Below are 12,266 nucleotides of genomic sequence, written 5' to 3'. Positions count from 1 at the left end.
TCAACTGAAAGTAATAAAGATGGAAATGTACAAGCTGTAGTCGGGCGACCTAGGAAAGAATCAGATTATCCAGAACTTTTACAAAAAATTTGCGACATTGCTATTATCAACAGTGCTGCTGATGAACGACGACAAACAGAAGAAATCAGGAGCTGCTCGTCTTTACAAGATTTAACAAATAAATTGAATGAAAAAGATATCCACATAAGCAAGAGTGCAGTATATCTCAGGTTACTTCCGAAACGATCGAGTTCAATAGAAGGCCAACGGCATGTAAAAACCGTGCCTGTACGCCTTTGTAAACCTCAAAACGATTTACACACAAACCACCCAGATGGTAAATTTTGTACAGCAACAATAAAAATGGTAGATTCCTTAGCTTCTATGTTGGGACCAAAACAAGTTGCTTACATATCACAGGATGATAAAGCCAGAGTGAAAATTGGAATTACTGCAGCTAGTAAACAATCACCAAGACTTATGCACGTGGAGTACAGGATAAAATTGCCTGATCACGATTGGGTTGTCGCAAATAAACATACTCTGATTCCGTCAGTGTATGCTGGTATAAACATCAAATCCGATAACTATGGATCTCTTGAAGCTGTTTCTTACAGTGGTCCGACTTACATTTGTATCAGAAGTGGTAAGCACTCGAGTTCGACAGCAGCAACTCGTGCAAATGACATAGATAACTTATTTCAATTAAGTAATTTCGATGAGATTTGTCGCATAAATAATGAAATTAAACCAGTTCTTATTATATCTGTCGATGGAGGCCCAGATGAAAATCCGAGGTAAATATGAACATTCAATTAGTCACATTTCATCAAATAATTAAAGTACATTTCATTTTACATTTGAACTTATTTTGACTAGATATTGAAACTTTTTTGGCATTGAAATTTGATAAAAAATGACTAGATATTAGTATAATTTCAAATGATTATTACACATGTTTTTCTAATTTTATGTTTTAGGTATCACAAAACAATAGCTTTTGCTATTCAGCATTTTAAAAAGTATGGGCTTGATGCCCTATTTGTTATGACCAATGCTCCCGGCCGTAGTGCCTTTAACAGAGTTGAGAGGCGCATGGCTCCGTTAAGCCGAGCACTCAGTGGTGTCATATTACCTCATAATTTTTATGGAAATCATTTGAATGCAAAAAAAGAATGCGAAGATAAAGAACTTGAATTAAAAAACTTTGCAAAAGCTGGCGAAACTCTCGAAGAAATTTGGAGTGAGATGACGATTGATAAGTACCCAGTCTTAGTAAAATATATAAATCCTGATGAAATTTTACCATCTACTCCTGAAGTCAACTACTCCTGGCACCAAAAACCTGCGAGAGAATCGCAATACTTTTTACAGGTTTGTTTATTTTTCATATAAAAATGAAAGAAATATTTCAATTATAATCCATGAGTAATAACTTTGTATTACAGATTGTGAAGTGCGATGATAGGAATTGCTGTTCTGACTTCAGGAGTGATATTAATATGATTTTAAAGGACAGGTTCTTTCCTCCACCATTACTATGCAAGAGTCAAGAAAATGGGCGCTTCACTCTAGCAGATCCACTGAAAGATTCGAAAAGTGCTTCTTTTCTCGGTCTTTTTCAAAGATTGAGCATCAATTTATCTTGGGAAGATCGTACAAACCATCCTATTTTACCTTATGACTACCATTGTCAAACTCTTACAGAGAGTTTATTGGACAGAATATGCCCTTTTTGTCATTTATACTTTGCGAGTATAAAAAATGTTCAAAGCCATAAAAAAGATGTCCATCCTGGTCAAAGAGTAAAAAGAGTTGCCAAGAAAACTCCAGCACGTATAGTTAACCGTCGCAAAGACGAAGTGTTATGTATACTTAATGAGGGTGACGCAGAAGATGCTGAATGGTTTGCCGTCGAGGAACTTATCATCATGGATGTAAAGGAGTATCATGAAGACGTTGTACTTTTAGATGAAGAAAAAGAAAATCTACCTTTTATTCAATCCATAATAGAATGGTTAAAGTGTGATTGGGCAGACGAGAATTAAGTTTGTTCATTTAATTTCGTAGTTTTATGAAAAAATATAAAATATTATAATTTATTATTGTTATGAATATAAATATATACATGAATTTATGTGATTTACGTAACAAATAAATATAATGTTATATAAAACGAGGAAATAAAATTTATAAATGTTTTTGATAAAAATTATTTTTCTAATAATTTTGTTAATATTAATAATGTTAACTGATTATTATATTTGTATGCTTTACGAAGTGATTAAATAAATTAACTCATTAATTTAAATATTTTTCTTACTTTTTTATTCAAGTTTTGATTACATTTACCTTTATTATGTTTACTATAAAGGGTGGGGGGGGTTTCAAAATATTATTGTAGTTTACGTGGGGGGGTGGGGGGTCAAAATTAAGAAAAAATGTGTTTACGTAATTAATGGACGGCCCCATTTGTAAGAGTATTTTCAATTAGAATGTTAAATTTGGTCCCACAACTTTAACAGCATTTAAATCTTAAATACAATTTTTTTGGCCGTATTAAATGTGTTAAATTATTTTTTGTGATAGAAACTTTCAAACTTCTTGCTGCAAAAAAATTAGGAACTCCGTATTTTGATCCCAGGTGTCATAAAAACTGTAAATTTACGAGTGAAACACGAGCCTGTAACATTAATGTAGCCCCTTTTTAGCATCTAAACAAACTTCTTTATGGTCTGACTTATATTTTACATTTGGCAGTAAATATCTCTTGAATAATTAAAATAAGTTTCTATATCAATATCTCCTTAAATGTACGTTGTAATCGGCTGAGACATGAAATATGCCGTTTTCGGTAGAATGACCCATACATATATATTCATATAAGAATATACAAAGTACTAGCAGCCCCCCCCCTGTCTCGGCTTCGCCCGAGACTCACGACATGGTGATCTTCTCTGGCCTGTTGTTGTATCCCCTGATCGTGAGGAAAACTACAACGTTTGAAGCTTTGGAGCTAGCTGTAGAGCTCTTTCCCAACGTCTCCTGGTATAACGTTAAAGACGTTAGTGTCTCAAGCACTTTTTTTTGCAGACTTAGTTGTTTTAGTGGTCTAAGGTCTAAGGTGAAGAGATTGGTTCGTGATGCTTGTCAATTGGAGACTGTTCCGTTGACTCGAGTTTATTTTTCCTTCATAGCTGTTAGGTTCACCCAGCGCAGACGTTGGAGAGGATCGGTGATTTCTGGTTAAATGCTTAGAGAGAGTAACATAGCGTTATCGGTCACCGGGGTCCCCAGCCTTGCGACGAACAACTCTGCTTGTGACGTCTGCCAGTGAATGACTGACTTGGTTTAATAGTGGCCGGCCTTACATAGTCTTTTAGTCGATGAATCGTTTCTGGAAATGGTAGTAAAATTGTATTTGTTGGCAAGGTAGTTTAAGCTTAGGTGGCCCTTCAAAGAACCGATGAGATTGATGGTTGAGTAGGGAACGTAAATACTTATAATGACCCTGAAAAGAGCCAGTGATTAAATTTCCAGTTATTTCTTATTATTATTCTTGATGATGGAGAGCCAGCTGCGGTTAGCTTGACTCTTATCCTTGGAGTCTCTGTTTATGGAGACCGTACTCGAGGGAGGTACGCCACTGATCAAAGAATGTCTAGTCTTCAGGTCGTTCCTCGAATAACCAACCACTCATCATTAGCTGGAAAAGTGGGCCTGAAGGAGAAAAACTTTTCCGTAGGTATGTCGTTGGGACGACCACCAAGAAGAAGGCCATTCAGGGTTGCCTTCTCTGGCTTGCATCGAAGTAAAAAATTCTCTGACGGTACGAGGCCAGACAGTTAAATGGTCACAACACTCTGAAGTGATGGAGTAGGTTGTGCTCTAGCTAGGCACGTCTCCTGGTATTTTGCCGGAGACGTTGACGTTATGACTGCCTATTTTTACGATCCAGAGTAAAACCGATTAATTTTTCGTGCCCATGAAAAAAGAGTGTCTTCGGTAGCCAGGATACCCAGCTGCATGACTTTCAACTCTGTTCTTAGTGTACTGTGGTTGAACGACTACAATAATTGGCAACTTGATGAGGTATAATATAACCACTCTTCACTATCTTTGAGTTTGGATGGCTTCAATTTTACCTTAACGCCACCTAGTGGATCGCACTGAACTAATGCGCAAAGCTAGCTTATTTTAGCAAAACGTTGAGCTTATTTATCACTATCGTTATTAACTTTTTCAAGAAAAAAACTATGCAAAAACCATCTCGGAATCATCAAGAATCTGTATGCAAAATTGTAGCAAAATCGGTTTAGTCGTTTTCGTGGTTAGCGATTACAACAGCTTTAGTGACTTTGCTTTACATATTAGTAAGATGTATAGACTTTTTTTTGTATTAAAGTAGTGTACCAACCTCAACGGAATGTCCACTATCTTTATTCAAATATTTTGCATAGTAATATACATATCAAGCGCATAAAAAGGAAAACATGTAACGTTCATGACATAGAAAATTTACAAGTTGTTGAAGTTACATGAGCATGGTTGTAGTTAGGTAGTTTAACAGTTTGATATGTGTGTTATCAGCGTTATATTTACTTTTTTTCTAGTTTTTTTTTTTTTTTTTTTTTTTTTATAATTGTGCAATAAATTTAGCTTAAATAATTAACTTCTTAATAAATAATCCTTAATGAATTGACAAACTAATGAGCAAGCATGCCTAGAAGGGTTTGCAATAATACTGTCAATATTGTAAGAAGGATACATTTTTATTTTTTTTAGGCCATCATATATGGCTTTTCTGTGCGCATTATAAAGTTTACAGATAACCCATATTACATAGTTTCGATTCTCTAACTCATAAATGCATTTACATATAGCATCAGGAGCAATGTCCTTGTAGAATAGAGACTCCGTAAGACTATGACGATTAGATCTCATACTGTTAATAGTTACAATGCCCTTTCTACTGAAATAAGTATTTTAGAACCACGGGGTTCTGGTAGACTTGTGGAACAGATCAAAATAGATTATACCTTTGAAGCTGCCATCCAAATCATTTTTACCGTCACTGTTTGCAAAGGCGTCGGAGTAAAAAGTCTCATGTTAATCAGTAAAGTTAAAGCTATCAGCAGCCAAGTTTAAAGAATAAGACACATATTTAGCAATTGAATCTGCATCTTCGTTATCAGTTAGTCTAGAGTGTGCTGAAATCGATGTCAATTTAACAGAGTTCTTAGGATTAGACGTAAGGTATTTTTGGTGTTTGAGTTTGATGTTAAAAATTAAATAATTAGTTTTAACACTGTGTTTAGAGGAGGATAAAATTATTAAGGAGCTCAAAGAAATGGTGTCTGTATGTATTAAAATTAGAATTGATGGTGATGTTGTAACCATTGTTATAGTCTAGAAATTCAATGTATACAGCTAGTAATCATTCTGGGTATCCTAAAAGTATTATTAAACTTGAAGTAGAAATGGAAAATAGTTGTGGATGTTTCTGAGTTGATGTTGCTGAGTATTTTAGCCAAGTAGCATAGACATAAAAATCTTGTTCGCTCTCTAATACAGATCAGTCCTGATTCGGCTACTAAAATATTAATGGAAGTGCTCATACGGTAGCCCAATACATATCAAATGAAAGAGTATTGTATTTTTTCAATTTTATTAATTTTATTGTAGTTCTTAGGAAAGTATATGAAGCCTGCATAATCAATTATGAATCGGAAAAAACTTTTGTACAAGGTAAGTAGAGTGTTTGGACACGCACCTTACCAAGTGCCTCTCAGATATTTGATTATGTTTAAGGCAGACATAGATCTTCTGTGTACGTGAGCAATGTGTTCATCAAAGCTTAATAAGTAGTCTATGTATACACCTAAGAATTTGACAAAAGTACAGGATTTAATTAAGGTGCTCCCTATGTTAAGGCTAGTTTCACCAGGTCTTATACCATTCTTATTGAGATGTAGGAACTTGGATTAAGGTAGAGAAATGTTGAGGCCTATTTCGCTAAAGTTAGCATTTATAGAAGAGATAGATTGTTCCAGTATAGATGTACTGTTATGGGAATCGTTAGATTTGATGTAAATGGCAAGATCATCCGCAAACTGAGAAACAACGATCTGATCCGGAATACCGAAATAATAGAGGAAACATAAAGGGTGTATAGCAAAGGGCTGAGTACAGTGCCTTGAGATAAACCTCTGTAGGTGATATGATGGTTGGGGATGGAGTTAGCCGTATAGATTTGTCTGCCTAGGGTAATAAAACTGATGAATTTGATGCCTTGCGAAGAAAATTCCAGTTCAGCTATCTTAGTGAGTAGAATGTCAGTGTTGACATGGTCAAAGGCACCTTCAACGTCAAGGAAGGCAGCATATACATCTTTTTTTTTCTTAAAGGCTTCTTCAGTGACTATAAAGAATTGAGTTAAGTTGTCAAGGCAAGAGTTTCCTTTTCTGAACCCATGTTGGCTTTTTGGCAAGAGATTGTTTGTCTCAGACCACCATCCCATCCTGTTTTTAACAATCGTCTCGAAGAGTTTACATAAGCAAGAAGAAAGGGAGAGGGGCCTAAGGCCATTGCCATTAGGTTTTTTGATGAAATAGATGTAAATCTCCTTCCAGGAATCTGGGAAGCACCCAGACTTGAACATTTTGTTAAAGATGTCAAGTAGTAACAGTTTTAGTTTGATTGGAAGTTTGGTAATGACTTCAAAGTTAATACCGTTAATGCCCGGAGCAGACTTGGTATTTTTACTGAGCAGAGCAAAGTTAAATTCTGTGAAAGAGAAAAATGAATCAAGGAATTCAACAGAGTAGGGATGGTAAAGGGGTTAGAGTGAGCCCATGGGGGGCAGATCTTAGCAAGTGCAGAGTCCAGCACACCTTGGTTACCAACCTGTAAATGTTCATTAATCGATGGTGGCTTATTAGACCAGCAATTTTTCAAGGTTTTATATACGTTCCACACGTAGGCCGGATTTCTGCGATGATTAATACTTTTTGCAAAAGAATGAAAGTTATTTTTCTTTTTGGTTTTGAAGAGTATTCTAGTTAAGGCACATTGTTTTTTATAATTAATTAAGTCTTGTGAATCTAGGAAGAAAAGGTACTTTTTAAAAGCAGCCTTCTTCAGTCTCACAGCACGATGACAGTCTGTGTCCCATCATGGAACAGGGTTTAGGTGCTTGCGTTTGGATAACAATCTTGCTGCTGACGTGTTATGTATAATAGATTGTTTAATTGTTCTCACAAATACATTATACTGCTCAGCTGGTAAAAGGCATCCATATTCATTAGTTAGAAAGGTTGAATAAGCAGCATCCAAAGTAGCCTAAACTCTATTCTAATCGGTGTGTATTTGTTACATTTCAAAGATCTCTTGTTGTAGCAATATTTACTTACAGAGCAATTGAAAAATAGAGAAAAATGGTCGGAATTCCAGGTGACATCACTCATTTCATAACTAATCCAGTCCTCGAGGTTTTGAGTAGAAAAAATTAAAATTCAAGTTCAATCTGTAGTTGGTACGTAGATTGATATATGTTTGAGTATCAAAATTATGTAAGCACAAGGCTGTAGCAGTATAAGCTGCTTCCAATCGAGTACCTTCTACATTATTGCTGTTACAGTTCCACTAAAAATTTTTAGCACTGAAATCATCGATCAGTATGCAATGGTAGTTATGATCTACGTTCTGTAACAACTCATTTCATTCGGAATGGGTTAATGAAATTTCTGGTGGCCTATAACAAACATAGAGCTTAATATGTGGTTCAATATTGTTAATAGTAAAACCGCAAATTTCAACGTATTTATTTGACGAATTAAAAGAGAACTCTTTGAACGCTAAGTTACCGCAAAAGAAAATTATAATGCCACCTCCATCGGTGTAAATTCGATTTTTTATCCACTTAAATGATAAGTCCTGCCTGGCTTTAACCAGCATTCAACTACAGTTATGATATCAAATTCGCTTGCAACTTTCTTAAGAATATATATCTTACAACACTTCTGGCGTTCCGGAACAATATTCTTAAATTAGACGTATACGTGTAATTGTCCTTCAAGCATGAATGATTCATAGTATTCTTAATAGATTGTGTGATAGCTGTTGCTTGTGTTAAAGAAAAAAAAAAAAAAAAAAAAAAAAAAAAAAAAAAAAAAAAAAAAAAAACCAGTCGTAGTGTCGCATCGACCCTAGAAAGATGTGAAAACATGGATATGAAAATGTGCTACTATTTTTTATTGCGTTCTGAAACATGCAACACAAAAAAATTTAATTTTGAAAAAGTCGACATTACAAATAGTAGTTGTGTCCTCAGTTAATAAAAAATATTTATTAATGCAGAAAAATTACCAAAAAAATCAAACTAAAAAATATTCACATGATTATTCGTTGCAAAGTGTGTTATTCATCACTCTGTACAATATTAAAAATTAGTTTGTGGTAGCTATAGTAAGAAATAAATGTTGTAGATACAATGTTATTTCAAAATCTCGAAAAAATTCCGTCTGTAGTCGTACCACCTATCGTAGTAGATTGATGTCGATTATTATTGGTATGTAAATGTAAAAATCGTAAAGAATGTCTATTCAAGAGAGAACGGTATTAGTATATCTAATAGGCGTGACAGAAAAAGCGTTACGCTTTGAAAATTTTTACTGCCAAAGCGGAAATCTAAACCTTATATAAAATATTTTCACATAAAAAAAAGATTGTATATGTATACATATATAGTAATAAATAATTAAGAATAAATAAAATGTAGGTTGTATACTACTTGAATAGTTATTTATAGTTCAAATAATTTTCGTGGCTGTCTAAAGTGAAAATGTCCTTTGAGTAGTCCATCTGTTGTCGCGGATGTGTCCCTTCGAAGATCTGCTGTATGGGATCAGATTGTAGCCGTTGGTTCTTGAGCTTGAAGGTATTATTTGGAGGTAGATATCGTGTTTTTAGTAATGGTTGGACAGCAGCAGGTAGTTCATTCCGTACTTGTACATTGAAAGTATTGAGGTTGGTGAACTGAGGTGTGTACATGTAGTCCTTGCTTAAGATATAATCTGGACTGTTGCTCTCTTGATACTTGAACCAATTGTTTTTGGGTACTCCAAGTACAGGATGGATTGTTTTACCATCTTTCATCGTGCAGGAGTAGGCGGTACTTACTGGTCAGTGCGTTTGACTGTTTTTAGTGTTTAGTTCCTGGTCCGATCTTTTAAGGAGGTTTGGGAGAAAAGTTTAAAATGGAGAAACGTGCCAAAAAAAATGTATGTTATATTGGAGCATAGAAGGAGTGCACATGAATTTTTTCAGATTTTTCACCAGGGGAAATTTCCGAAAAAAAAAAATTATAAAATATTAACAGTTTAATACGGTCTCTTATGAGAGAACAAGGTTAGGTTTACCTTTTAATTAAAATTAAGGTATATTTTAAATGTGTTGGAATAAAAAAAAACGTTTGCATAGATACCTTGGTACAAAACGAAGATGCTCAACAAAAAAAATCAAGCCTTGCTAGGCATTTTTCAAAAATATAAGTAGTTACAGTCATACAGTTTCAAGTTTGTAGAGTGCAAGAGGAGGTGCGCGGTAAAGGGGGCTCCCTGTTCCTCGCTTCTCTAAATGATATTCCCAAACCTCCTTAAGTATGCTGAATCTGTTGTCGTCATGTATATGAAATTTGTTAGCGAGATGAGGGAAAGATTTTTGGTAGTGACTATGTTAGATGTCGTTTGTCTATCACAGATGTCTATTCTTCTAGCATACTCAGTAGGCTTATTTTTGGTGACTACGATGTACTATATGTACCGTTCTTGTATCGTAACAGGGCAACTTTTTTCCATAGCGTAGTGTTCACCTTTGCAGCTTGGACAGCAAATAGTGTCAGTGGAACACTTCTGGCCATTGTGCCTTGTATCTCCGCAACTTCTGAAAAGTGCTGGCGATTTGCACCTGTCTGAATTATGGCTAGAAGAAAAACACAAAAAATAAATTCTAGGTGAAGCAATATAGGCCTGTACTTTTTGTTAGATTCCATAAACGTAAGCGTATCTGGGCAGATCTTGTCTTCTAAACGTCATTAAAATTGATGTAGTAGGTAACCTTTTTAGGAAGCGAGTTGTCATATTTGTGTTTGGGATTAAATCTGTAAAGTCTGGTAGCACTCAGCACTTCAAACTGACATTTTAAGTCTTCCAGAATATTCTTTTCTTCTACATCAACATCTACACCTCGAATTACTCCTTTTCGAACAAGTCTGTGATTAGGGATGAATAAGTCACATCCTTTGCTTAAAACTTCTGGCTCATTTAGTCGTTTGTTAGTCTCATGAAAATTGCTTAAAATGACTTCAATCTTTCTGCTTGATTTTAGTATAATTTGGCAACCTTATACTTGTTAAAGATAATTTTGCTGATTGCATACCTGTACAGCTTAGAAGTAGGTCCTTCAGGGGTTTTTTACTGCATATGATGACACTGTAGGGCCTTTGATTTTGAACGTTGTGAAGGACTTTAGTTGGAATTCTATGGTAGTTTTGTTTATTAGTGCACTTAGATTCAGTTGAAAGTGAAGCTGGCTTGTCCTTGATCTGAGAGGCAGAGAGTGCTAGAAGCTATTTTACAATCTGCGCTTCGTATTTATTTGCTGTGCTTGTTTTTTTAAGTTTGTTACCTGTGGCTAAGTTTGCATCTTCGAGTGTGTCGATATATCGTTTATATTGGATTTTATCTGATTTAGACTCTCCGTAATCCATATTTTCAGTTGGAGGTAAGTTGTCTTTCATCATGATGTCTTTTGAGGTAAATCCTCCCGGTATCTCAGAAGGGGGGAGATCCTAGTTTCTTAGACAAGCGCGCTTAAAAAGGTTGTTAAGAGGCCATGTACGAAATATAGGTTAAGGCCATAGGAGTACGGCCATAGTGGCTGAATTCACAAACTCACCCAGTGCTAGAACCCAGTAACACTCGCGGGATCGGAAATATGAGGTCAAAGCCAGAACAGCACAACTTTTTCCTTTTTTCTATTTGTTTATTTTTTTTTTTAATTAGATTATTACTAATCCAGCAGGACAGCAGGTCTCATATCTCCACACACCAATCAATACCTTCATAAATATTCTGATATAGGATAGAACTACGTTACTTTGGTTATTTTAGTAGCCTACTTCGGACCTCGGACCTTTACCTACCATTTCCCTCCTCACGCTGCCTAAATTCCCGAACTTATTCGATAGCCATCTCAGATTTCTGATCAGAGCGCTTCAGCGTGTCGTAAAAATGTATAGGTGTGGCGCCTTCGACCATCGTCAAGGCACACGCAGGCGGTCGACGCAAGCAGCAGCTGAAGCCACGCGAGGTCTTCGCGCTGTCCACGCCGAGCGGCGCTGCCGCCGCCTTCTCTAGCCACCAAGCAGCTACCTAGTGTGGCGCGAGACCAGTCCGAGCTCGACCCTCGCATGAGCCGCATTCACACGAACGGCCCCCCGGTCTTCGAGCGCCCTCGGAGACTCATCGGCCCTCGTCTCGACGCCGCCAAGGACGAGTTCAGCCGTCTCATGGCCCAGGGCATCATCCGGCCCTCTTCTAGCCAGTGGGCAAGCCCGATCCACCTGGTTCCGAAGCCCGACGGTTCCTGGCGCGTCACTGGCGATTACAGGCGACTGAACAGCTGCACGACGCCCGACCGCTACCCACTCCCGATCGTCGAGGACCTTCTCCAGGAGCTGCAGGGATCGGTATTCTCGGTAATTGACTTAAAAAAAGCCTTTTACCAGATCCCCATCGCCGAAGAAGACATCCCGAAGACCGCAGTGACGACTCCCTTTGGACTCTTCGAGTTCACTCGTTCTTCTCTTGGTCAACGCAACGCCGCCCAGTCTCTCCAGAGGACGATGGACCATCTTCTCCGGGACCTGCCCTTTGCTAGGGCCTACCTAGACGATATCATCGTCGCCTCCGAGGACAACGAGTCACACCTGGTGCACCTCCGTCGCCTCTTCGAGTCCCTGCGCTCCGCTGGGCTCCGCATCAACCCAGACAAGTGTGTCTTGGGGCAGACCGAGGTCACCTATCTCGGCTGGACGGTATCCAGCCATGGCTTCAAACCTCCGCCGCTCAAGGTCGAGGCCATCAAAGAGTTTCCGCGCCCGCAGACCTCCACCGAGCTGCGTCGGTACATGGGACTCTTCAACTATTACCGCCGCTGTGTCCCTGGGGCAGCCAACATCTTAGCGCCACTCAACGATCTTCTCC

The 12,266-nt window shown here is 37.4% G+C and overlaps 1 protein-coding gene across 1 annotated transcript; it reads left to right on the top strand.

Moving 5' to 3' along the window:
- The first annotated feature begins 480 nt into the window (after window positions 1-480).
- On the top strand, window positions 481-11,436 carry LOC149374147 (uncharacterized). The gene is made up of 4 exons (XM_089594750.1): window positions 481-797; window positions 981-1,374; window positions 1,449-2,025; window positions 11,300-11,436. Exons 1-4 carry the CDS (start codon window positions 481-483, stop codon window positions 11,434-11,436), a joined length of 1,425 nt encoding a protein of 474 aa, XP_089450876.1.
- Window positions 11,437-12,266: the final 830 nt, after the last annotated feature.

The sequence above is a fragment of the Copidosoma floridanum genome, unplaced genomic scaffold, assembly GCF_036245765.1.
Source record: "Copidosoma floridanum isolate Cflo_tuat_1 unplaced genomic scaffold, Cflo_Japanese_pri ptg000021l, whole genome shotgun sequence".
NCBI lineage: Eukaryota > Metazoa > Arthropoda > Insecta > Hymenoptera > Encyrtidae > Copidosoma > Copidosoma floridanum.
This window is presented reverse-complemented; position numbering and strand designations above follow the sequence as displayed.